The sequence below is a fragment of the Cyanistes caeruleus genome, chromosome 9 (genome assembly GCF_971803275.1).
Source record: "Cyanistes caeruleus chromosome 9, bCyaCae1.hap1.1, whole genome shotgun sequence".
Lineage (NCBI taxonomy): Eukaryota > Metazoa > Chordata > Aves > Passeriformes > Paridae > Cyanistes > Cyanistes caeruleus.
This window is the reverse complement of record NC_141709.1, coordinates 25,900,121-25,927,110: the sequence shown is the minus strand read 5'-3', so window position 1 is coordinate 25,927,110 and position 26,990 is coordinate 25,900,121. Positions and strand designations below refer to the sequence as shown.

The window sequence follows — 26,990 nt, the reverse complement described above, 5'->3', positions numbered from 1 at the left end:
TTTATCCTGAGTGAGTGATTTCATCCCAGAGGCTTCATTACAGGCAGATATTCCCCCAGAAGAGTATCCTTCCAAGGGCAGATGGTTTCCACCTTGGGCAGGCTCAAGGGGTTCAGCCTGCAGTGGCCCTGCAGAGCCAGAGCAGCAGCAGCCTCTCAGAGACAGGCAGCATAGCCACAAGTGACCCTGTCACAGAGCTAGTCCTCACACTGCCCATGCCTTTGCTCCCAGGAAGGGCAGGGCCCAGGAACTTGCCCACAAAATCTGAGGCTGCATGTCAGACTAGGCCACAGGACTGCCTGCACCACTTCTTGTCCTAAACCCGTGCCCTCTGTCCCCCTCCGACCCCAGTACAGGGCTGCGCTCAACACGAGGGCTCACTCTGGCAGGTTTAAACACTGTCCCCAGCTCCCCTAAGCATTAATCCAAGGGAGGATTAAGGTTACCAAGCTCCTGGAGCCACCCAGCTCTCACGTCTCCCACAATGGACCCCTCTGTCCTGGCCCCAGAGAGAGCACAGGGCTCTGCTGTCTTCCTGGGACTTGCTGCTGCCCCCCCCCAAGCCTCCCAAGCTCTCCTCCACCAGCAGGCACCCCACTGGGGTTGTGCAGCAGCTGTTCACCTCTGCGAACTGAGGACCAGAGATCATCTCTGGGGCTTTGGGGGCTTCCAAGCCTCTGTGACCAACTTCCCCCTGCTCCCTGCAAGCCCTGGGGTGGGTTCTGGGATGAGCATGAGCTTCTCCCTGTCTTCTTCCCTGTCCCCCAGGTGCTGTGCTCTGGGTCTGCTCTGGGTTCGTGACAACTAGTTTAAATGCATGGAAAATACCTTAATCCCGGTAAGACCCTGATCCCTGCCTGCTCATACTTCCCGTGAAAGCCCCCCACTTCATCCATAATCCCAGGGACAGGTCATCTGTGCACCCTCCATTTGTGGGAGCCAGGGACTCTCTCCAGGGCACCCACAAACTCCTGGGGCTGGCACACAGGCTCCTGGCTAGTACCGCCTGGGGAGTCCTGTCACCTGCAGGGGACAGTAGGGATACAGATGCTCCTGCCACATGGCCAGTGGCTCCTGCCACCTTCTTGTGCCCCCTTAGGGCCACCAGCTCCAGAAGTTTTCAAAGAGAACCAAGTAAATGTAAACTATTTTTACGTACTTGTGGTCATTTTTCATTTCTGTTTTGAGTTACTATATACTCCACAGTGAGCAGAGCTCCTAGCTTCCCAGTCCCTATCCCGTCACAGCTCCTGCTCCATCCCATCCAGATGGCTCCCCAGGGCATGGGATTAGAGGAACTTCTGGCTTGTGGGGACAAAGAGGGCTCTGGATCTGTCCCCAGTCCCATTTCCCCAACATCAGGAGCTTCTGCTGCCTTTACCTGCCCTGACCTGTGGCCCTACGAGCTGTAATCCCCCTCCTGCTGCACCCACAGGATCAGAGGCTGCCAGTGTCCAACCTGTCCCAGAGAAAGGAGGGCACTGGGGGTTGGTAATAAATCCTAATGATATCCTGGGGAGAGGGGTAGAACAACAGGTTCTCACCACACCCTTGCGTGGCAATAGGAAAAGCATGTGCTTGCAGAACTGTCTCTTTTATTTATAAGAAGCAAGGACAATGCTGGGATAGAGGCTGAGCTGAGCTTTTAACCAGCCAGATTACACTTAGCAGGAGCATTTACCTCTGCCTCTAATCCGCCTGCCACAAAGACTTGCTAACTCCTTCCCGGATTTAACTGGAAGGCTTCAAATCTTCCTGCAGAGGAGAGAGTTAAGCCCGAGTTGGTGCTGGAGGGCTGTACAGGTCAGGGTCAGCGCTCCTCCTTCTCAGGCACATCAGGTTTGGGCCGGACATTTAAGTCCCAGGCTCTGTTTTTTTCCTGGCAACAGGCCCTACAGTCAGGACAGCCAGGGGATGGGAAGGTGCCAGAAGCCCTTCAGTCCTTGGGAGCTCAGAATCAGAGCCTATGCAGAGCAAAGATTTGGACATCCTTGAGCAAAAATCACTGCTGCTTAAATACAGAGCAGAGGCAAAAGCTCGGGAGAAGCCGCTTGGTTGGAATAGTCCCTTGTTTTTAGCTGGATTTCTTGTAAGAACAGAAAACATCTGTAGCCAGTGCTGGGTGGCTGGTCAAGGTTGGGATGGCTGCTGTAGGATGTAATCATGCTCCTGACACCCAGTGTTGCCTGACACATGGCCGGTGTCCCATGACTCCCCCATCCCAAGCTGGAGCAGCCACATTCTCTGCTGCCTGCACAATCCAGGCCCATCGATCCTCAGAGCCCAGGACACCTATGTCCACTGGTGGGCACCAGCTCTGTGGCTCACGCCAACAAAATCCCTCCCTTTATGGGCATTCCCTCACAGGATGCTTTGCACCCATGCCAGGAAGCGGAGAGACCAAACTCGTGGCCCGTGGCCCTGCAGCACACCCCTACGGCACCCCCAGGACCGTGACCCCACTGCCAGGCGTCACGGTGCCTCAGGAGGGGATTTTGGTTGAAGCTTTGGGGCAGGGGGACAGGAACATGGCACGCGCTGATGTCACCGAGCTGGCTGGCATTGGGCGCCGTGGGAGACCCACCAGCAAAGATGGTCTGACTGGGAGAGCGGCCAGGAGAAGGGCTGGAGCTCTGTGGCCGGCTCCACACAGCCCAGCCCGACGGGCTGCCCACCCTCGGCCTCACCCCACGCCGCTGGCACTAAGCCTCGCATGCCAGGGTCACGGGCTGAGCCGGGAAAGACGCGTGAGCTGAGATAGCAGAGCCAGGGATGAAAACCTCCCCTGACTTCTGGGAAGCCTGCAGTATGGGAAATCTCCCTCCCAGCACAGCCGCGTGGGAGGGGACGGCGAGTCCCCTCAGGCAGACCTTGCGTGGTGTCCCGCCATCCGGCAGCACCCCTCGGGCCGCAGGGAGCCGCCAGCCTGCACGGCGGCCCGGGCCGGGATGACATGATGGCAGCCGTCCCACTGCCACCGCCCCGCCACCGGCTCCCTCACAAAGGCCGGAAGCTGGGTGCAGCCGGGGGCTTTCCCGGCTCTGCCGTGGCCCCAAGTGCCCCAGGGATGAGCTGGCTGCCAGCCAGCGGCACCCAGCCCGGCCTCCGAGTCCCTTTGCCGTGCTGCTTAAGGGGCTTCTGCCACAGTCAGGAATTCCCTGCCTTTCTTCCAGCTGCCCCAGTGCCGGGGCAGTGGAATCATAAGGGGGGGCTTTATCCACAGCATCACCCCCTCCTGACGCTGGGTGCAGAAAACACCTGGCAAGAGAAAATCCACCTCAAGTGTCCCTGAACGAGACTCTGGGGCCTGCAGCAGGCAGAGGGTGCGGGGCTGAGGGTGCTGTGCCGGGGCAGGGCTGCAGAGCCCCCCCGCTCCCCTCCTCCAGCCTGCTGGGCAAGGGGCCAGCTTGGCTTCCGCAGGCCATTCTGCAGGCAGGGCTGGTATGTTCACCACAAGCTATGGACGGCCCGGCTGTCGCTTACAGTAAATCTGAGCGAGTTGTTTAGGGCAGGGCATTGGCAGTCCCGCAGGCAGCAAACCGGCCGTGTCCTGGCACCGTCGTCTGCCGCAGGAGTCTCCTTTTCCAGAGCACCCCTTGGCTTTCCCAGCACTGACCCACTGCGTGTCACACCCCGGCATCAGCACGGAGCCACTGGCAAAGGGTTCCCCCACCTTCCCGGTAACAGGCAGTGTCTGCGGGAGGGGACAAGCATCTGCCATCGCCCCCCTGCTTTGGCTCCGGGTGCCCAGGAAAGCTGGTGAGGAACGATACTGTGATGCCAGCACAGTCCCACAAACTGCTGCCCAACCACCCTCCTGCTGCTGCTTTCTGCCATTTCTGCCCTCTGGCCATCAGTTTCAATCTCCAGCGGAGGGACTGGGGGATTTTTCTGCTTGCTTGGGACAGTGTGAAGTCTTTGTCCCTGTAGTGGCCAGCAGATGAACCTGAAGTATTTTCTTTAGGGCTTAACTGGGATTTATGGGGTGAAGAAGCCTCCTCCAGCCCTCTTCACGGATGGGTAACTTCAAGCATTGAGAAAAGGCAAGATTTGGCTTAACCAACAGAGTTTCGCTGAGCTCTCAGGATCATATGTTGCATTTCCTTATCCACAAGTATTTTCTCCCTACCCACCTTTTAAGTGAAAATCACTGAGGGGTGCATGTTACCCAAGACTGCGAGGCTTGGGGCTGCAAGGACTGTCCCACACTTCACTTCGCATCTGTACCCCAAGTCCAGAGGAGGTACACATTAGCAAAATTTAATTCTATTGAATGACCAAGAAGCAGAAGATAAGCGAGGCACTAAGTCGCCCAAGGACAGACCACCTCCCAGGGGCTAAGCCCTGCCTGGGGACATTGTCCTAGAGCAGCTTTGCCTGCTCTGTGATGCCTTCTGCATTTGGCTCAACCTTTCCCAGCATGGGAAAGGATGCACAGCAGACACAGGCAAGGGATTTTCCAGGGTGGAAGCTTGCTCCTGGTCTGGTTTTACAGAAACAGACTGCAAGCTTGTGAATTGGAGGTATTTGTCAAGTTGGTTCCTGCAGTGGAAATGATCAAATAATTGTTCATACACCCGTCTGGCCCAATGGCTCGTGCTCACAGAGCAGAAACTGGCTGTCAGGCTGCAGGACTGTGGTTCCCCCGTGATGCTGTGGCATGTTTGTAAGAGGAAGATGCTGAGGCTGCAGGTGCCTTTCCAAGGCAGAGCTATACCATGCTCCAGGCATGCTGCCAGCCCATCGCTCGGCTGGATTTGTGCTGCCTCTCTCTCAGAGAGTCTCAGGGAGGGCTGTACTTCACAGCAGGCTTTTCCCATTCCACTTGCCCAGCAGAGTGCTTCCAGCATCTTCTCTATCCCCCCCTCTCTCCTCACTCTTCTCACCAGTTTGCAGTTCTGACAGCCCATCCTTGACTATCCCCTCTTCCCCGTGCCCAAGTCTGCTGCTCTGAGTGAGGATAGAGGACATGCATTCCTATGGAAAGTCAGGCTCTTACAGCAGCAGCCTCTTCCAGCCCCTAAAGTGACAGTGACCTGAACATTTCTATTCAGACCAACTATTTTTTCAGGCATTTTTAACCTCCTCTTATGTATTTTTCTTTTTCCTTTGGGGTTGAAATTATTCTGGCTTTGTGCAAAAACCAACTCTGAAGTGCTTGGGGAGTGGAAACCTCCCATTATACTTTTGAAAAATAATATTAATCTTCCCTCTCTTTTTATGAAGAGTTCTCTCCCCAATGGCTCAGGACTGGAGGTAGGCATTTGATGTGGAAATAGCCCTTGCTGGAAGAGCCCTTTGATGTTTGATTTTCACACGGCCAACTCCTAACTAACCATGGGGGGCACAGGGTGCTGGCAGGGTTGGGCTCCAAAGGGTGCCCAGGAAGGACACAGAACAAAGGGGAGGTGCTGCCAGACCCTTATCCTGCCTGCCTTGTTTCCCTGAGCAACAAGCAGGTGTTTCCAGGCTTCAAAGACAATAAAACCAGGGGGATTTCCATTCGTGAAAACTGCCCTTGGCGTGATTCAGCTCCAGGACCTAAGGCAGGTGCCCAGCCTGCACTGAGCCAGTGTTCCTTTGCCCAGGGCAAGACCTGGCATCTCCCATCAACCAAAGAGAACAGAGGGGAGAGCAAGAAGACGGATTTGGCCTCAGCTGCAGAAAGAAATGTCAAAGGGAAGGCAAGGACACACTGTCTGATACCATCACCTGCTGGGCTCCCCAAAATGCCTGTGCTGAAGCACACCCACTGCAGAGAGATGGGGCCAGGAGGCCATACTATGAGGATGAGGTGCCTGAACTTGGTGTGTGGGGAGCTGGAGGCTGGAGCACCACAGACCTGGGCAGCATCTGCAAGCAACAGCACCCCCAACCTTGTTGCAGGGACATAGGGGACAGTGAAGTGAATTCCCGCTTTGGGACTGAGACACTGACATGAGGTGCCTCTGGTGGCAGGGAGCTGGGTCACACATTTGCTTCTTTCAGTCTGACATAGATCCCAGCTCCTTATTTAGTGGGTTTAGTGTCCACAGACTTCGCCTCCTGTAGTGCAATAGCAAGTTTTTCTCCACTTCCCCTCCCTCTCCCTCTCCTACTGTTTTCACCCATTTAATTCCTCAAAGCACTTCTAAGAGACCGTTCATCTGGGAGGTATCGCCCAAAACAAAGCTCTATTGTGTACTCGTGGTCAAAGCAAGATAAGAGCTTCCCAGCGACAGGGGACTAAAGGTGCTTCTTCAGGTGCTGGCAGCTCTCACAGGGCACAGTGTTTGGGATGTGTCAACCCACCTGCTGGGATTTGCATAGGTACGATATCCCTCTTCACTTTCTGGCACTCTGGAAACTGTTGTATTAAACCTTAGTTCAGTGTTTCAGCCTGGTAATCAGCATCACACGATTTACTTTGTTTCTCCCCTTTTTCTGTTCGGAGACAATATACATTTTATGCTTTGTCAGCAGAAGGCAGGGCAGAGCTCACCCTTCAGAACATTCCACTCCTGGGAGCTCCAGCAGCTGATGGCTGTGTCTGCTCTCCACAAAGAGCTCATGTCCAACACATTCATGGCACCAGGAAACAAAAGGTTTTCCACTCAGCTCTCTACTAACCTATGTGTTGTGAGAGAGATTTGGCTGCCTTTTTATCCAAAAGCTTTGTCCATAGTAAAATCTGAAGATGTTGCAAGTTTTGTGTGATCCTTGAGGAACAGATGAACTGCTGGACATCTGGAAACCCTGGACACAAGCACCCTGCCGGCACAACTCAGCCCTAAGGCACGTGCTGAGCAAGATCAGTGATGCCAGGACACAGATGAACATGTGCTGTGCAGTCCCCTCTGTGCAGGGGCTGTAAAGCTCATGCTTTCCAAAAACCTTGGATTTGTTGCATGTTTGGGGGCATCTGTGCAGCATAGGCACTGATGGGCTCAGGATTCCAGCAAATGGCCCAAAGATTAACTGGTGTGCTGGGAAGCTGAACTTCATGCTGCAGTGGCTGGTCTGCTAGCCTGTGCCCACCATGTGCTATGACAGTGTAGTCAGGACTTAGTGAACGTGAGAAATTTTGGGGCTTGATGGATAGATAAAGTCTGGTCTAGTGGCAAAAAGTAGTGTGCTGGTTTGCAGGTATAAGGGAGGTGTTTTCCTGCATGTTTCTAGAGGACACCTAGGATTCCACAAGGCAGGCATGGCAGCAGAACATGGACTGAGTTCTCGGTGCCCCTAAGTCCCATCTGTCCTCCAGGGAAATAATACTCTTCTCTTGGGAACACAGAGAAGCAATTCAACACATTCAACCAAATTGTTCGTGAATCTTCAGCAGGGAAAGAACCTTTATACAATGGACACACAAAAAAAGGTCTTCATGAACCTGATCTGCAAGTTGCCCTTGCTCAAACCTTCAGTGCACATCACCTTGGCTGGAAAAGGAAGGCATTGCATTCACATGCTGGATTTTAAATGCTCACGCGCTGTTTGTTTTATTTCTCCACTCAGCGTTCAGAGGCTCTTCTTCTTATGCTTATTTACTGTAAAGCAGAGAAAGCCAGGGAAAATGATCTCCAAAGCAAATAGAGCCATGTTTCCATTTGGGAAAACTTAGAGGGAAAGCGCGTGTAGCTAAGCAACAATGCATGATGGTAAATGGGTCATTTTCCAAGGCATGAATTGCATGTGGATAACTGCAAGGAAAACAGCCCCAGCCAACACACTGCCAACACTTGAGTTCTTGGCCTAAGTGATTAATAAGAAATGAGAGGACTTTTCAATACTCCCGAGAGCTCTCTGAGTTGTTATGGGGGATTTTCTCCTCTTTTGATCTCTACCCCAAATCTGGGATGGGAAGTCTCCATTCCTGCAGCTGGGCAGAGCTCCAAATGTGGATGTGCTGCAGTGAGGTTCCCTGGACACAGAGAAATTGATTGGTCAGTTCCATCAAATCCCAGGGAAAGCAATGGGGGCAAAGGAGCTGCATGGCAGGACTGGGGACTCAGCCTTGAGAAATTTCCTTCTGTTTTGGGCCAGAGGGAAGCCAGCATTCCCTGGTGCATTAGGACTGAAGTTTGATCTCAGCCTCCTCCAGCACTGCCCTGCGATTCCCTCCCTGTGAAACCAGATGATCTCCACTGCAAGGAAAGGGAGGAGGTTATTACATGTTGCGGACTTAGGAGGGTTCTGCTACCAGGATAAGACTGGCAGAGGGATGGTAAAATTGTTTGGGAGGCCAGGAATGGGAGAGTTTTCTGAAAGATAAACAGGTGATGCCACACTGGGTTGGGGGCATAATGTCTACATCACATAGCTGCTGCATCATGGGGGACCATGCTTCATTCAGCCAAAGGTGAAGGGTTAGGAAACACTTCAGTTTTGCGTCCTAGGGTAGGGAAATTATTATGCTGGGGTTTTTTTTTTCATACTAATAACAAATCTACAGAGCTCAAGTTTTGCTTTTGCGGAAGTGAAAAGTCCTCTGGGCTTTTCAGAATTCCTCTTACTGGGAATGGTGCCACCTTCAAACCCATGCTGGCAATCCAGCCTGAAGGTCACCAAGTGGGATGTCAGCAAAGCAGGGCTGAGCCCTCACTTTTCCTAGAGGTGCTGTTGATTTCCTCTTCCTGCTGCTTGCATCACTGGCTGGGGTCAAAACATACACTGCCATGTTTATTGAAAAGAGTTACTGCAGGAAGGTATTGGGATTATTTCTTTCCTCCATGAATAAAGCTCTACAGTACCTCTTAAAATCAGACCTGAGGAATTTACAGAGTGGTTATTGTACATTCCTTGAGGGGGGGAGGAAATCTTAGCAAGTAGTTCCAGTGCATTAAAGCAATGAATAGAGGAAGTGAAAAATATTTTAAATTCCTATACAGTGTTACATTTTAAAAGTGTCCTGGTTTAGGACATTAGAATCAGAGAAGGAGCTTTTCTCTCTTTCTTTTCCCCCCTCTAATTTCTCTGAACTTGTTACAAGTCTCCTTCCATTTTGCTCACCATTTCCAAGCAACTAAATAGAGAGAGGCCTGGAACGATGACAGAGATGCGAAGTGCACAAAGGGACCAGAGTGTGGTCCGATAATTCTGTAATTGGAGCTGCTCGAGGCGAAATTTTTTTTCAAGCTGGCTTAAATGGGGATCGCTGAAACCCTTAACAATCGGTCTGTCAGGCTGCTTCTTTAATGGATTGCTCTGTTTAACTCTCTCTGTTTGTCACTGGCAAGATGACAAGAGAAATTAGTGTACTGGAAAATATAAGGTAACTGGCAGTTCCCCAGCCCGGTTCCACCACAGCCCCGCAGACCCCGGGGTGCTGCAGCGCTAGAGCCCGGCTCACCTCCACAGGAGGAGGAGGAGGAAGAGGAGGAGGGGAGCTTACAACCTCCTGCCCTTCTGAGGGGTAGGAAGACCTGCAAAAATATCCCGTGGCTGCGGGACTGACCTAGTGAAGAGAATGCAGAGAAAAGCGGTGCCCCCATGGCTGGCTGCATGCCAGGACTGGGGTGGGAGAGCACCCAAGTGTCCTCCCAAGTTGCAAACCTTTCATCAGCTGCTTTGTCGCCTGCATTTACACCACGAATACTCTTTTTTAAAGCGCTGCGGGTTAATGTCGGTTTTCTGGGCGCAGTCACTATTAGAGAAGATGCTTCCAGGGTGTGTGTGAGTGTGCGTGAGCACATGTGAGTGCGTGCAAGGGTGCATCGCTTTGGAGATGCTCCGACACCTCCATTGTTTGCAGCCAGACCCTGAAACTTGGCAGCAATGATGCCCCGAGGCTAGAGATGTACCTTTCACTTTTCCCATGAAATTCCATTCTGGTTTGGCTGAGTTATAAAAAAAAAAGTTTGAAAATCACCATTTCCCTTCTGCTGCCTGCATTCCTCAGGAAAACTTTGGCAGCCTGTCAAAACAATAACTGAACGTGAACTTTCTAAAGAGCTGGCCCGGTGCTGTCTGCCAAAGCAGCAATTCAGCACAGCTCAGTGCAGTGTGTCCTTTCCCTCACCCCCCCATGCCCACCCCCTCGTCCATCCCTGGGCACCCTCCAGGTGCAGATGTGTCCACCTCAGACACCCATGTGCAGAGCACAAGGTTGGCATTCACTGTCCAGCTGCAAAAGCCACGCACACCTCCTCTCCCCTTGCAGGAGAGCAGCTTTCTGGTTCCATTCTGGACCATTACTCCTGCAATTTTTTGGGCAGAAGCCTCTGGTGCAGTGAGGAAAGGCCAGTGCTAGCCTTCTTGAGGAATACCTTAGGTCCAGCTGCAACAACCTACATTGCAGACATTTATTTAAAAGATCTTTATTTTTTTTAAAAATGTTATTTCCTATGTTAAAAGAATGTTGTTTACAATGCAAAGCCAAGTGCTTTTAAGTTAGGAAATGCCTAATGTATGATTCCTCACAAACTCAGCTCTATGTGCATGCTTTGTGTCCCGACCTTTATGGACATGAGCCCCTATTTCAAACTCTTTCCTTACCCAGCAGACAGGGGAGGGAAAAGGGCACAAGCTTCTCTCATTGCTGTAAATAAGACACTTCCTAACACTGAAGTGTTTCATTTGAATGTTTTTTGCAGACCGCATATTATTCTTTAATACAGGTTTTTAATGCAATGTATAATTTTCAAACCGAAGCACCCGACTTCAGCACACTTGCCAGAGTTTTTCCTCACCACAGAAATGTGGCTGCATCTGGGGTGGAGTGAGGCAACAGTTTTGCAGCCTGTTAGGACATAAAATGACTATAAAGCAGAGAGAGGAAGCACAGTCCTTGTTGAAAACACCCATTACATTTCACATGAAGGTTCTGGAAGATGCAGGGAAGCAAACTGCTGCTGCTTCACCTCTGCAGGGATTAATATGCTTAATCTTGTGGCAAATGCTTTGTGGTCTGTGGTACTTTTGGGGCTCAGACTGTACAGCTGAAGGGGAAGATGGTGCTTGCACTGTCCCCTTGGTTCAGAAAGGCAGGATAAACCTCTGCCACTCCCAACACCTCTTCTCCTGCCAGCAAGCCCCAGGGTTGGTTTGTGGTGTACTGAGTCACACTGAGACCCCCAATGGCAGCACCTAAGCCAAAGCAGACAAACCCTCCTGCCTTCCCTCGTCTCCTCATCACCAGGAGCTGAGAAACAGGCAGGAAGAATCCGTTAACTAAATCAAACTGCCATAACTGGTTGTTCTTGTGTTGTTCCTTGCAAGGTGTGGCTGCCCCTGTGGGAAGTCACAGCACATTCTCCAAAAATTCCCGGTGTCTATGCAGCAAAAGGCCAGCAATTTCATATAGCATCTACTGATGGCCAGGCAATTGTCCTTGCTGATGTGAATGCAGTTCTACCTTCCCCAACCTCCCCTCCAGGACGCCCTGAGCTTGTGCTAACAGTGCAACTAATATCTGGATCTCGGGAGTGGCCAGTAGTCTCCAGCCTGCCCCAAAAGCCTCTCATCATTTTTGTGCATTTGGCTGGCAGCACTGTAGATTCAGCCCCCCTCCTTCTTCCAGCCCTCCAACTATAAAAGCCTGTTGTGGCCTACATTCAGCTGTCGGATATCACATTATCATGGCTCGGCAAAGAGGAAACCAAGCAGTTTGGCACAAATGGCTTTTCTGTGTTCAGTCTGTTCCAGCACAGGTCTGTTCAGCTCCTCCTGAAGCACATGGAAGCGCTCAAAACTTCAATATTTAATCTTGCCTTGAAATGCAAATTGTCAGATCCAAGGAAAGGAAAGTGAGCAAATGTACAGCCGTTGACATGGGATGTCAGGAAGGCAGCAGGCACTGGGCTCACTTCTTGTCTTTCAGTTGTAGCGTGGGGTACCAGGGCCCCTCCTCCAGCACTTTGACCCCTGCTTAGGCATTCCCAAATCACCATTATTTTCTTTCAGTGTTTGAATGTAGCTTTTCCTGTCTTGGGGTGATGTATTGGGTTTGCATGGCCAGGTTTTGGCAGTGGCAGTGCTCCCAGACCTTGAGCATACCCCAAGCCCTCAGCATTCTCCCAGTTTCTGTGCTCTCTAATGCTCAGACCTTGTGCCTGTGGAGGAGAGGCACAGGCAGAGGGGGTTTAGCAGTGTGTAAGGCAGTACATGTGCCTCCCTCTCCCCCCTGGGCACACACATGCACACCATGCTCATCCCTGGTGCAAGGGAAGCAGTGTGGTAGGAAAGGGAGCACCCCATACGTGTGTTTTGGGAGCCAAGCAATCTTGGGTAAATTATAAGCACAGTTTTGAGAAATAAAAACACATTAATATTCTGTTCTCTCAAGGCATTATCCTACTGTTTACCATTACACACAATCCTCTGCTTTAAATTGCATCTTTGATTAAAGCAGCAATGAGAGAAACCAGTGCTAATAACAAAATGTATTCTGCTTTAAATCACTAAAGTGAAAACATCAATAAGCTGTAACCATCAGTGCCGCCATGAAAATGAAGGCAACCACCATGGGAAACAGCAAGGATGAAATCCACTTTGCCAGCATAAAAGCCAAGTAATTAGGTCTTATGTGGGTGGAACTTATAATGAGGTGCAGGAAGGGGGAAAATGAATTTCAACCTGAGTCTGCCTCCTCCCCCCTCTCTGCCAGAGCTGCTAATCTGAGTTTGGGGGCTGCCATAGGGACCACAGCCCCACTTTTTAGCTCTGCAGGGCCTGCAAAGTAGCATCCACTTCTGCACCTCCACCCATGCCCAACCCTTGTGGGATGCCCCACACCCTGCCAGGGGGCAGCCAATGGCTTGGGCCCAAAGCACCAAGTTAAATTTCACTGGGGGAGCCAGCTGTGCTTCCAAAGAGGGCATTTCCCTTTGAAGAAGTTGGAGCTGATACATGGTATCAGCTCAATAATTTAATTTAAAAATTAGAAAAAGGAATCGTATCTGGTTATCGTGGATTAATCAGAGTTTGCAGATGGGTTTATAAAATTAATTTATATACAGTGAGTGACTTGAATCAAAGCCCTGTGCTCTTCTGCAGCTGTCCATCCCTCAAGGAGCTCTGTTCCTGGAGCAGGCTGCTCTAAATTGCTTGCTGTGGAAGTTGTGATACATCAGCAAACTTCAGATCTTCCCTCATAATCTTCCATCGGGTACAGCCTTTCAGTTATCCAATGTCGCAGTCACCCTAAGGTTCAGCCAAGCCAGGAGGGCATTTTCAGGAGCTGCTACCTAGTGCCAGAGCAGGACAAATTATTCGTCACTTGCTCTTCTACACTTTGAAGTGCAAATAAAGAAGACAACTTCAGTGCTGGGTTTTCCAACACCCCCTGATATTTCCACAGCAGATCAAAGTGTTGTCCATCCTTGTGCCTCTGACACTGGTTGTGAGTGTCAGGAAAGGACTTTTACTTAATTTCTCAGCAGTAGCCTTTCCTCTAAGGATGCTTCACCGCGCCAAAACCGAGGCTGAGTGCCGAGCTGGCTTCACTTCTGCCTCCCGCCGGTGCCTGCGGGCTGTGGCTGCCCATCGGGAGGTGGCTGCCAGGCAGGCTGAGGTTCCATCTCGGGTGTGTTTGCAGCTCAGACTTATCCCAAACCTGGTGAGAGACAGACATCCAGTTTGGTGCCTTTTCTTGTGGTTTTTTTTTTGGTGGGTTTTTGTTTTTTGGGTATTTTTCCCCCGCTGGTTATGTCACCAGAAAGTGCGCCGGGTTTTTTCTCGAGGGTCACACTCGTTAGTTACGGTGCCCTCTGAGATGGGCAGGTTATTACGTGGATTACGTGGCTCACACAGCAGGCAGCTGCCAGGGCCCTGCAGAGGAGGGAGGAGAGCCCATGTCTGTGGCCAGTGCAGGGCTGAGGGGTCAGCCAGGACAGGCTCCCGCCGGGGATGTGGCCAGCGACTCTATCTGCACAGGGTGCCCTGTGCCCGCGTCTCCCGCAGGCCCCATTCCCACACGGCGGCCGGCCCGGGCTGGAGGGTGGCAGGTAGCCCCGGCGCTGCGGCGCACCGGTTCGGGGCGGGGGCAGCCCCGCCGGCGGTACGGGCAGAAGGCGTTTGCCCAGGGCCAGAGCTAGGGCCGGCGGTGTCGGGGAGCTGCCCGGCCGCGACGCGGAGCCGGGATGCGGGGCCGGGTCACCCCGCGCCCCCCGAGCCCCGCTCTCGCCTCAGCGCTCGCCTTCCTTTGTCCCGCTTAGTAACCGGCGCTCGCGGCCAATCGCCATCGAGCCGGCCGGCCCCGCCGCGCGCTGATTGGCTGAGCCGCCCGCAGCCCTCTGCCAATCCAGGCGCTCGCTGCTCCCTCAGACAAAGGCAGCAGCTCTGGCAACTGCGCTCCGCTCCCCCGCCCCCCGCGCGTGCTCCGCGGCAGCGGCCCCTTGGCGGCCGGCCAGCCAGGGGACCTACCACCTCCACTGCGCGCCTCAGCACGGGGGGGGCACTACGAAAAGGCGTCGAGAAACCTGGCGAAAGCGAGCCGGGTAAAAGTTAGAAAAGAGAGGAAAAATACTTTTTGATCTGTGCGAAGCTTTCTGTATAGGGCTCCCTCCTCAGCGCCAAGAAGGAAGTGTCCTCTTTATGTCTTTTTTGGTTTTGCCCACCCCTCCCTCCGCCTCGTAGAAGCGCCGGCTCACACACACCCCCGTTCACTTCCAAGGGGTTAAAAAGCCGGCTCGAAGCTCCGCCCCCTGGCGCCGGGGGGGCGTGGCCCGGTCCCCGGCAAGAGGCGGGTGGCGGCGGCCGGGCCCCTCAGAGCCGCTTAAAATGTCACCGAGCGCGGCCGCTCCTAGCCCGGCCCCGCCGCCCGCCGCTACCGCCGCCCGCCGCCCCGCTCCGCCAGCAGGGTACGGCGGGCCCCGCCGCGGGCCGCCCGCCCGCCGCTGAGTCCCGCGCAGCCAGCGCCGCCGGCGCGCTCCGCACCGCGGGCACAGCGCCGCCCGCCCCGCTCGGGCTCCGCGCCTGCCCGTATTGTTGCCCGCCGCCGCTGCCTCCTTTCTCGTCCTCCGCCGGCGGAAAGAATTCATCCAAAGACTGAAATCGCCCCTTTTTATCCGCTGCTTCCCACCATTCCCCCGGCTTTCCTGTGTGGGTCTTGTTTGGCTTGTGTTTTAAAAAAAAACCCGAAAACGGCGATTTTTTGAGAGAATTCAGGAAAGTGGCTTTTCTGTGGAAAGGTGTTTTTTCAAACAAAAAGAAGCACTCTATATATATTATATATATAACTACCTATCTTTAGTTCCTGCAGGGCAGCTGCTGAGGTGACTTGCGTGGAGGCTTTTTTTTTTTTTTTTAAGTTTAATTTTGCGATTTTTAATTAATTTTTTTTTTCTTTTTGCTAAAAGTGTTATTTTAGAGCGAGGTAAATTCTTCTCGGCTTTGTTTTCTTTTTATTTTTTTTTTTTATCCCTTTTTTTTTTTACCTCTCGATTAAAAGCCGAGCTATCCAACCTCTTATTTCTAACCCTGCCGGGACTTGGCTGTCGCGATGTACAACACGGTGTGGGATATGGACCGCGATGACACGGACTGGAGGGAAGTGATGATGCCCTATTCCACTGAGCTGATATTTTACATTGAAATGGACCCTCCAGGTAGGGAGCCGAAGCCGGCGAGCTGCCCCCGCACCCCTGGCAGCGGGTCGGGGACTGCCGTCCATCCCTGCCCTCCCTCCTCCTGCAGACTTTTCCCTTTTAAAATAAAAGGAGGAGGGAGGGGGGGGGGTTGTGAAAATTAATATCTGTAGTTAAACTTTGTGTAAACTTCCCAGGGACTTGAGCTCGCTGTCTCCTGGGCAAAAGTGGTTTAATACTGGGGGTTTTCGTGGGGGAGGTGGGAAGATAAGAACAATTTATGGTTCCTTTTGGGAGATGGAAGGAGGCAGGAGGAGGAGAGCTGCTCGCAGCCCCTCTCGCATGTCTCCTTTTTTGAAAACCTTTATTGAAAAGCGTATATTTCAGCTGTATTCGCTCCTAGAGGAACGCTTTTATTATCCTCTTCACCTGTGTGCCTTTATGTGCCTGTAACACTTTGATGGTGGTGATTTACCCACCTCTATTCAGTTCCAGTTTAATCGCTTTTACAGTCTTCAAGACCCTTTTCTCCCCAGCTCTCTTCCAGCCCTGACAGATGAGGTGTGTGTTGTCGCTGGGTTTTGGTGATGGGGGGGGATAATACTTGGGAACAGGCTGGAATCCTTCCCTGGAGGCACAGTTACTTTGATAACACTTAATAACCTTGTTCAAAAGGATTTGATGCACTTTTTCTTCCCTTCCCCCTCCATGGATTGCTAGTGCTGAAGATGGGGAAATGTATTATCCCTTGCTTGCCTGAAGTTTTTAATGGGGCAGAAAGTTTCTTTTGTGTCTGAAGAGGGAGGGAAGGCTTGTGAGGAGTAGAGGTTGAGTCTTTCTTTGGTAAATGAATTAAAGTGAGCAGAAATGTGTACTGGTGAAACTGTATCTATACCTGTAAGAGTCAAACAGGCTGAAGCAGTATGGTAATTGAAGGGCCTTTATCTTCTCATGTCTCTGATCTGTACAGCCAGAAGGTACAGTAAAATATTTACCCAAACTCTTAGCCTGCAGAGAAATTGATAGCAAATAAGTACTTCGAAGTGCTGTCTTTTATGGGGTGCGTACTTTCAGAATGTGCTTTTCAACCTGTGCCTGAATCGTGGCATGTATCTGCAAGTGTGGTTTATTCTCTTTGTTTCAGCACAGTGAGCTGTATTTTTCTCTCTGGAGGTATGTGGTACTTTAATTAAAACAGGAGGAGGTGATCATCCTGAGATTTTTGGATCTCAGGGATCGGTACTTCTTTTGGTAATTCTGATGCTTTAAAAATTGGACCGATCTCTCAGACACACAGCAATGGCCACTACTCATTAAATTCTTGCATAGCTGACACAACCTATTTTTAGATGTTACTCCTGAAAGCCTGAAGTTCAGTCACATCACTTTGCTCCTGTGAATTTTAAAGGATATCTTTCTTGTAAACGCTTTTGATTTTTTACTATTCACGAGGTAAGTATTTGTGTGTGCTTGTATCAAGTGAACAAAAACCCAAGTCCCATTGTAGGTGACTTAAAGCAATTAGTGTGAGGCTTTCATTTAAAAGAAAATAAAGCCCCTTGAATGGCTTATTACAAGGAGGCTGCTAAAAGGGGCTGGACAAACTGAACTGGTCAGAAAACAACTTTCCAGTGTTTCTGCAGGAATTTGGCCATGCAAAATTCTTAGGAAGCCTTTCAAAGTTTACAGTAAGAAGCAGCTCTTCTATCATTAATAATGCCAATGCTTCCATCATTGGAGCCTTCTTGTCAGGGATCAAGGATCTGCACAGTCCAAACACCAGTTAGGAAAAGGACTTTGTGTTACAGTCTGATTCCTGAAGTGTTCAGTAACTTTATCTTTCATATTTTTAAACTAGATGAGCCAGAGCTGGAAATGATGCACGGGATAATCCCCATGTGTATGTCCTGGTTTTGTGGAACTGTAACTTTTAAATTGCAGGGGGAAGGAGGGAGAGCGTGGCAGAGGGGGGTCTGCATTCTCCCTGTCCAGAGGCAGGGTGGGAAAGCATTTTCTGGCCTGGGCTGATAGGTCATCCCTAAGGGGAGTGTGGAGGAATTTATTTGGAAGGCTTAAACACTCTTCATGCCTTGGGATAAAGTCACTGCGTTTGCACCCGGTAACAACCACAGCTCCATTTGGCCCACTTCCAACAAAAATTCGCGAAGGTTTTCGGTGCAGCGTTCCCAGCGCGGTGGCCGGAGCTGCTGGGAGGCTGAGTGGTGGCAGCCCCCAGAGCAGGGACGTGCAGCCCCACTGCCGAGCGCTCTTTTGTTCCCACAACTTGAGCCCAGAGATCCCCGCTTGGGTTTTGTGCCGCAGCACCGGGCACTGGCGCATCCCGGGGGCCAAGTGTCTGGGCTCACGCATGGCTGCTCCTGATTACATTTTACTGCATCTAAACTTGAAGCAGAAGACAAAAGCAAGGTGAACATAATGTGCGGTGTCACCCGTAACCTGCGAGCCGAGGGTGGGGATACTGTTTCTCGTTAAGGGCCAGCAGACCTTTAATTTATCTTGGCAGGCTGTCTTAATACCCACCTTAGCCTTGCCCAATAATAATGCAGAAATAAAATCTGGTGATGGCAGGCAGCCTGCAGCGCAGCCGGAGCTTCTGTCAGGCCTCAGTGCACCTGCACCAGCTTATCAGTGTGCTTGTGTTTGCTGTTCGGGGCTGTAGGTGTAAATGGATGTTCAGAGCAGGTCCTGGAGCCTCTCTGCTACAAGGTTTGCTCTGAAGTTCAGAAATAAAAGTAATAACGACCCTCTCTCTCACTCAAGTTTTTCTCTCGAGCAGAGGCAATCAGGCAACAAGGAACTGCAAGCTTTCTGCTAGGCTTTAATCCATTTTAAACACAGGAGTGGGACAGTTTTCCCAAACAGTGGTGGGAGTAGGGATGCAGCTCTGCCAGTCTCACAAAGCATAATTTAGAGCAGTACAACTAACACAGGAGCCACAGTGGTGAGAACCAGAAGGGTGACTCCTGTTACCTCATGCTGTTTCCTCCTCCTTACATTTTATTTTGCATTTATACAGGCATCAGTGGCATAAGGAAGGATCTCTTTATGGCAAATAATACTACATGCAGCCAGTAACTTTCAGTGTCTAAAGACACAACTGGGGCCATCACTTGCATATAGCTAACATAGCAGCTTCTCAACTTTCTAATGATGGATTAAGTTAGAGTATTGTGGCTGTAGCAGCATCATGTGCTGGCTCTGGCATTAGGAAGCTATCAGGGGTTCGCTCATATGTTTGTTGTTCCTGTGGGTCTTGCTATGTGAAAAGACAAGAAAATAGGTTCTGGGTTGAATTTAGTTTATTTGACAACACCAGTTCAGGTCTGCAAAAAGTTATTTCTGCCAAAAGTTTTTGAACAGAGGATTTCAAATTGGCTGCAAAAGTTACCAGAGTATCTAAAGCATCTCTACCTATATATTGCCTCGCTTCTATTTAGAAGGGCTAAGTAATGTCTTTCCCTCTGTAGATCTGGGATACATTATCAGTCGTGTTGGTGATAAAATGTGTAATCACTGAATACATTTTGTCACAGTTGGATGAAAATCAGTAAGAGTGTTCCACTGGGATTTCTGATACAGATGTCAGCAAAGGTATTTGGCTCAACTACAAATTAGAGGTTCGTTTCCTTTGTGTGGGTTATAAAGAATACCACAAGTTTAAGTTTAAGGCTTCCTAATGCAGAATGGGCTCTTATGAACAGATAGTACAAAAACTCTTTGACCTAAAGCTATATGGAAGCTACCTGTTTGAACCCAGAAATATGACCAACTACATTTATAACTTGATTCAGTGTCTTTTTCAAGAACAGTACTTTGCCTTTCCTCATGTGCTGTAACAATGCTGCTGCTACAAAATCTTTTGGTAGTTAAGTGGGGGTGAAATAATCTGTGGGCTACTTAGTTTAGTCAGCTTTATAGAAGCAGCACTGCCAAAGTATGAGTGAGACAAGTATTCAAGGGAAAAACCGTGTTTATTCATTATAGTTTCTATTTTCTTCTCATATATAATTTGACAACCCTTATTTTAGGGGAGCGATACTGTAATTGTAATTTGGAAAACACAGGGTTCCGAGCTCAAGGGCAGTGTTTACTGGGATACCAGGCATGCTGTATCATTATCAGTGTTATAGTGGAAGCTGAATGTGGCTTCTCAAATTGGGTTTGTGGTATGCAGTAGCCAGATGTAGGTGAACACTGCCTGTCTATGCCTGACTAGTTTTCCAGTGGGAGAACAGATGCAAATTTGAATAGCATTGTCAGTGGTGTCCTTCAGCTTATCTGACTCCAGAAGCTTATCAAAGAAAAGTTCTGTTCTTGCACATCTAAAAAAAAAAAAAATAGTTCTACTAGTACATGTATTCAATACAACAGCACTGTAGCTTCAACTGTATTTTTTTGCAAATTTAGGTCTTGCTGGAAATCTTTTTTCAAAAAAAGCAGATGTTTGGGATTCAGAGTTTCCCTGTTACAGAAGGGAAGTTTGTGCAGGCTGATATGAGTTAGAGGAGGGTGTAAATATGGCTCAGTCACTGTATTCTGCATATCTGGGAACATTGTTTGGATTGGAGTCTCAGCTTCTATGAGGACAGTGGTGTGAAATGCTTATATTCTATTCTTTCACCTAGAGTTCTCTACTGACCTTTTTATTTAATGACTTCTGTAACCATTCTTTTATTTCTGATTGCATTTTTAGGCTTGCTTTTGCATTCCTTGCATTTCATTTTCATCTTGATGGCTCTGTTAAAGAATATCACTCATCAGCTTTCAATTAAAGACATGACCACAAAAAATAGCATCATTAATAGAAAGTGAAATGCTGTTTTGCTTGAGATGAGAGAGCCTGCCTTAAAAGGCTGACATTTGTGTTTATCACTAGGTTTTCAGATTATGTAGAAATAGTTGGGGAGGCAAAACTTGCTAAAGGGAGTTTTTCAGCTCTATGTTCTTCAAGCTATAGGCTTATCCAAACTAAAACATGAGGGGACATTCTGAGAAGAAACCAAGTTCCTCAACATGTGCTTTTGCAGAAAATGTTATTTCTGCAATTGTTGTTCCAAACAGTTTTGTGTATTGCATGATTTCTGTACCTGATGGGAATTAATCATGGTGTTCCTTCTGTCTCACATGTCTAAAAGGAGAAAACTCTTCCTGCAGTTTTCTGTGGGGGCTATTGCTCTCCCAAGCAGCAGAGTTGACTTCTGTCTTTGCCATTGCCTGCATGATTATCTTATTCCAGACTGAAGCTATTTGTGCTTATCTTTGCTTTACAGCTTGGGAAAACAGAGGCATAGCTGGTCATACACATCTGTGCCCAGGACTGAACACAGTTGGGTGCCTTACATCACCTCATATTGGTTGTTTAGTGAGTCACTTTTTGGGCAGAGAGCTAGAAAGGAATAAAGAATACTTTTATCAGCATGTCCTGTGTGTTTTAAAGCTTAGGCTTTATTATTGTCAGAAAGACTGTTAACTGTGTTGAAACAGGTTGCTGTAAAACTTCAGTCCCATTAAAGCAATAAGTGTGTTCTAGCTGGATTTTTTGGAAAACGCATTTTTGTAAAGTAGGTTGCTGAGTAATGCTTAAGGAACAATCTCTGCTCATATACTAAGTGCCCCTATGGAAATGAGTCAGATTTTCTTTTTTTCTTCTGCTTTTTATCTCATTTCTTCTGACAGGTTAAAGTCTGCACAATAGCTAAGTAAGCAAGAATTCACTTCTCCACATAATATAAACTACAGCAATGAGCTGATGCTGGGTCCCCAAACAGTGTGAGTGGATGTAACTTCTTTGGAAGATATTTTTATTGTCCTTCATGTTTGCCATGTCCTCCACTCAACAAAGATCCTGCAATGTTCCAATGAATATATTCCAGTATCTTAAATTTTTCTAGTTCTGAAGGAAAGTGTCCATATACAGGGAGCTTTACAAGGATTCAGACAGTACAAAATAAAGGCAAAGTGCAGGTGGTGTAGTCCTTTCCAAAAAAGGACTCCAGCTGCCCTGCTGAACACCAACCAGCTGCCTGGTGAATCCTGGTGCTGAAGCCCAAGGAGCTCTGAAGCTTTCCTGTGGCTGAACAGGATCCAGGATCTTCACTGGCTTTGAGTGCAGCAGCACACTCAAGATGGATACCTTCCATCTAGAGCACTTTGAAAAAGGAGATTAAATACTTCAGCTGCTTCAGCCTGTGTCTGCTTCTAGCACTCACCCAGACTCTACCAGTTTTTGTGATTTTTAGTGGTAGCTCATAGGAATGTTACTTCTAAAAGCAAATATCCCTGAAAATGACACATAGTTACCTAGAAATGGCTTCAAAAACATCACATTTCTCTGCACAAAAGTTGGTGAGTTTGGAAGAATTATAAAAATACCAATTTACTCCTTAATATTGTTTGTTGGTTTGCTACAGGATAACTTGACTTTTAGTTCAGTGTCACTTTGTGACTCTTGTACCTTGGGTCAATTTTCTCCTTCCAAACATAATCCTTTCTTTTTATTAACTACTGCTTACTCTCTGTTAGTCTCTTCCTCTAACCCTTGAAAGAAGAATACTGGAGCCATTTTTTGAGGTTTTACCTTCTGTAGCCTCATCCTAACTTTGTCTCTGGAGTCCCTAAAATCTGATGCTGCACACAATCATCTTTTCTTTTTGGAGGAAGTCTTTCCTTCCTTGCATGTATCCCCTTTAAAAACCCAAACAAAACCCCTGAAGGCACAGCTGCTGCAATGTTCAAGAAAATTTACTGTAATGGGAGAGAATTTGGCTCACTTTTGACATGTAGGGCTTTTTGAACGTGGGCAGTGGGGCTTGCACTCAACTCCTGTCCCAGGAAAATGTCTTAGAAGTAAAATGGATAAGAAGTTCATTGACAATGTTATGCCTGTAAGTTCTGTTGTCTATTACAACCTGAATTTGTACTTGGCAATAGAATTTCCCAGGCTGTCAGTATTCCTGCTGCTCTGCCCTGTGTAGTTGTCCTGGGGACATTGTCAGAATCTACATTGTTGGCCCTCAAGGAACTGCTCCCAAGTGTCAAATTAGAAGTCTTTGGTGGTTTTGGCTTCCTTACCCTGATTCATCTCCTGTCTCCAAGAATATCTCTTGAAGGATACAAGGCAGCTTAAATCAATGAGTGTTTAAGACCGTTTCAGTTTTGAAGGGTACAGTACAGTCTCACGGATAAGTTTTGGGGCAGTGAGAGAAGTCAAGCTGCTGCTCTGAAATGGATTTCATTAAAATACTCTAAAGATCACCATGTACTGAGTAGGGAGATTTGAAACTGAGTGTGAGCAATGGCCAGGCCTGGCTCTTCCATGTCTGCTCTGAACCTCCCCTTCTGCTGCAGGCACTGCGTGGGATCCCACGGACTGGGACTTCTGCCTCAGTGGAGCTTCTTTCAAGGTCAAGGTTCTTAAAAAAAAAGATGAGTCATGACAAAGTGTACAATAGATTCCTTCTGAATACTTTTTTACCTTTAAATTTCTTCTGGAGTCTTGATTTAGAAATGTGCCTTTTGATCTTGATTTAGATGGCTCACTCTTAGCAATTTAGGCAGTGTTAAAATATTTGTGCTTTGGTAACTAGAAAATGGTTTGACATAGCACAAGGACAGGTACTGTATATGGAACAGTTTTACCTACTTCTCTGAAAGATTGGAGCTAGTGGTAAGCTGAAATAAAATGCTACTTAGAACAGCAAGAATCATATGTATTTGCAGCTGTATTATTATTATTATTAAATAGCCTTTTTTGCAGCAAACTTTTCAGTAGCACCAATTATTTCTGTGAATTGGATCCCCTGTGAGGTTTGTACCTGACATCTGGATGACGTTTAGTCTTTGAAATACCTGGGGGAAACAGCCTTGGCCTGTTTTTATTTAAATTATTTATTATTTAAAATCAGTTGTTATTTAAAAGATCTTTTTCTTTTGGGTTTGGTATGTCTCCTAGCCATAGCTGTCACTGCTTGGCTCTGACTTCATTCCCTCTCTTCCACAATGAAAAGCCAGTTTTTAATTCTCAATCAATGTAGTTCTTTGCTTAGCTGAATTTTGTGGTTTTCTTGCTCTTGTCAAAAAACTTATTCTTGCATATTGACCAAAGAGTACTTTTAATAATGTTTTGAAGACTCTGCCTGTGGAGGAATAGGAAACATTGTGATGTTTCTCCTGTGAAGGCAGATGAGGAGCTCCTTTAGTTAGAAAGCAAAAAGGGAAACTCCTTGCTCCCTGCACTTTACATTTACTTTTGCTGTATAGTCTTCTCGACCTGACATCTGATACTGTAAAGTACAGCATTCTTGTTGGATATCTGAAATTTTAATGGCAATAAAATACCTGTCACAGACTTTCATCCAGTGCTGGCAAAAGCCTGGGCCTGCTGTCTGCATGATAAAATTATTCCTTCCTTGTGTGGGCCAGGCATGTGATGCTGGGTGGTAATAATCTTTGAGTGATGAAACATGGCAAAAGTTCTAAAACCTCTCCAGTTCATTAGGAGTGTGCTAATTATGCCTGGTAGGTGAAAGAGGACTTACCCTTTTTATCCTCCTCATGTTAATTTTGGGACAGTCACCTCAACCCTGTTGATCATGGAACCTCTGACACTGCTGTAGCTTTGCAGCAGTTACACTGGGCTCTGGGTTGGAAGGAAAACAGTTTTTCTTTGGGCAGTGAAAATAATTGGGAAACTGAGGTTTTTTTGGCTTTGCATCTTCATGCAAAGGCTGGAATGAAGGGGATGAGCTGTGTTTTGGTACAGAAATCAAAGATGCCCATGTCATTTATCTGACTCTGAACATCTTCCATTTCTTATGTCTCAGCCTGTGAAGTAATAGGGCTTGCAAAGCAGTTAGAGATGCTTTTGAAATGCCAAAAGGAATGCTGAATTTAATGCAGCCTCTTCACACACTGTTGTTGTCCCCTGTTCTGCAGGTGTCCCAGAGCAGATAACACTTTAACCTGTGCAGTAGCTGTGGATGCTCATGAGGAACAGAGTGCAGCAGAAGCCTGTCAGGCTGTAGGAGGTGAAACAGTGATTGGGAGGTGTGGGAGAGAGCTGGATATCTGGGGAGTTTTCAAACAAAACAGATCTTTATCAAAAAAGCCAATTAATAAAAACTGAAATATTTCTTAAAGGTGTTGTTTTTTATGGAAGTTCATAGAAACACAAGCAAAGCTATAATGGGAGTGTTTTCATTGGAAGCCTGCCTGGCTTTCAGCCAACTTGTCTGCTGTTTTCTGTAATGAGATATTGAAAGACTTCAAATCTTTGAATATGTCTTACTCTTTGGCATCTCGCCTATTTTGGGGGAGGAGGGTGAAAATGTGAGCATGCCTGAGGTTCTGTGGCCAGCAATAATTCCATCAAGGAGCTTCCTTCCCCATTCCCAGAGCAGTTCTCCGTGCACATTAGCTGCCCTTTGAGGAAGGGCAGCTTTGAAGGGCATCGGTGCTCAATGCTCTGCAAAAGGGGTCTTGGCAGGAGAGCTGAGATGTGGAGCTGCCAAGATCATTTACCTGCCAGTGCTGGGGAATGAGCTGCTGTCAGCAGGTGCACACGACCCTCCCCTTTGACAGCTGGAAAACCTCTACAGAAGCCTCTGCTTTTTTCACAGATATCTTTGAGGGGTTCTCATGCAGCAGGGACGAGTACAGGACTCCTGAGGGAGGGGAAGATTTTGAGGCTTTGCCTGAAATGTGTTGGAGAAATTGAGAAGAGTGTTTGAGAAACTGAGTAAGGCAGCGGAGAGCAGTTAAGGATTGGGGAGAATTTTTCTCTTCAACAAAGCTAGCCTACATTTTCATTCCAAGTCTTCATCTATATCTCCAAAGGGAAAACCCTTCTCTCCTCAAGGACTATGTCATTAAAATGTTAGCTGGCCTAACCACAGATTAGTTGCATGTTTCCATAGCAATGACACTTTGTAGAGCTTTATATTACAGTTTGCAGGGTATCTACTGTACATCAGCCTTTTTGAAGCTGAGTAACTGTCTTGGAAATCCTCTGATCTGTTTTCTGCTTGTCACAACGTGGAGAGAGAGTAGATTGAGAGCATCAGAAAGAAGGCTAGTAAACAAGCCCTTGGAAGTGCTAAGGGACTTAAAATTGACTTTATCAGAGTACTTGGTAGTTGTGATTATTTGTAACAGTAAGGTAGACTGAATGCTGCATTTAGACTTGCTATGCTTTTAAGTGGCTTTTGAAGCTCTTGGAAAATACTGGAAGAAATAAGTGGTGGAGCCATTCTTAGATTAAGTGGCATCTGCCTTAAAACTGAAGATTAGAGTTTAATTAACTGGCAGGTTGATTTTGTACGCAAATACTGCAGCCAAAGAAGGAACAGCCTGCTTGACTGGATACTGCATGGAATATAGCACTTGGATAACCCAGGCATTCTTCCTGTTTTACTCCTGAGTCAGTGCCATTGAAAACCCTCACACATAGGGCTCGGTGGCTCTTAGATCATGTAAACTTGTAAAATTTTTTATTCAAAACCTGACTGGGGAATGTGTGTATCTCATTGAAGTCACGGCCTACTTCACTGCAGTTAAATTCAGGATTAATATAGCCGGTGATTTTTTTACGAGAGACTTTAAAAGAAGTACAGCGGCGTTGGACTTCAGACTCTTGCCAGCTTTCCTGCTTGCCTTGGTGTTGGAGGCACCTTGAATTTCAGAGTCGACTCAGTTAAAGTCATGAGTCGTCCTTTCGAAAAAACAATTCTGCACTGTCCAGAAAGCATCCCAAAGCATCTTTTGGCAAGGCCCAGTCCATGGGCTTTTCTCTCTGAGGCACAGTGGCTGTGGGAGCAGCACAGCTGAAGGTACCTGCTGGAAATGGCACAGCAGCCTTCGGGGCCTGACGTCAGCAACATCCGATCCTGCATCCCGGCACACATTGGCTGCCATCCCTCTGCTCCATCACCAGCTCATTTTTATTTCCCCCTTATAAGTGACACTGAGCTGGGATTGGGATTTAGCTCAAGCTTGTCTGCCTGGGAAAGTTAGAAAGAAGGAACTAGAGTTGCTGAAGAAATTAAAACCAGATATGCCTGTGAATGCATGAGAGAGAGCCAGGCTGCTCTCATTGCTAGGCGGTCACTGAGGGCTGAACCTGATCTTTGGAATGTTCTCATGTGGGAGTGAAGGGTACAACTGAGCTGTCACCTTTCGGTGTTTGGAAAGAGCTGTGCTCTAAAGCTGTCCTAGAGACATGGGAGGGGAAGGATGCTTGTGTATCTGGGGCAAAGAGAAAGTTCTTTATTAGAACAGATAGACGCGTTGTGCTGTTAATCACTTGTGATCAGTGTTTCTCTCCCAGGAAAAAGGAGGCAAGAAACCATCAGGATCATTCACTTTAATCAGAGCTGGTTTTGAGATAAAGTAAAATTGTGCCTATGGCTAGATGAGAATTGGACTCAGTGACATGGAAAGAAACACGTCTGCTGTTGAAAGCATTTCTGT

General features: G+C 48.2%; 1 protein-coding gene and 1 long non-coding RNA gene across 5 annotated transcripts in view; one reads left to right on the top strand and one right to left on the bottom strand.

Moving 5' to 3' along the window:
- The window catches only part of PIK3R3 (phosphoinositide-3-kinase regulatory subunit 3), a 78,033-nt gene that overhangs the window by 30,382 nt on the left and 20,661 nt on the right, over positions 1-26,990 (top strand). Inside the window, exons 1-2 of one of the 3 annotated variants that reach the window (XM_086901529.1) lie at positions 15,317-15,524; positions 24,459-24,550. The exons of 1 other annotated variant lie outside the window; for it this stretch is intronic. Coding sequence is in view for 1 of the 2 variants with exons in the window: in XM_023932494.2 (XP_023788262.1) it covers positions 15,419-15,524 (106 nt within the window). In the remaining variant the exon portion in view is untranslated. Of the gene's footprint in view, positions 1-14,567; positions 15,525-24,458; positions 24,551-26,990 lie in introns of those variants that run through there. One more of the 3 variants, XM_023932494.2, reaches the window with a different exon arrangement.
- LOC147651717 (uncharacterized) lies at positions 10,280-14,577 on the bottom strand. Of its 2 annotated transcripts, none has more exons than XR_015290347.1 (2): positions 14,341-14,577; positions 10,280-13,531 (listed from the first exon to the last, which is right to left on the bottom strand). It is a non-coding gene; the product is annotated as an uncharacterized LOC147651717 (long non-coding RNA). The 2 variants fall into 2 exon arrangements; XR_015290346.1 differs by having other exon boundaries at positions 14,444-14,577.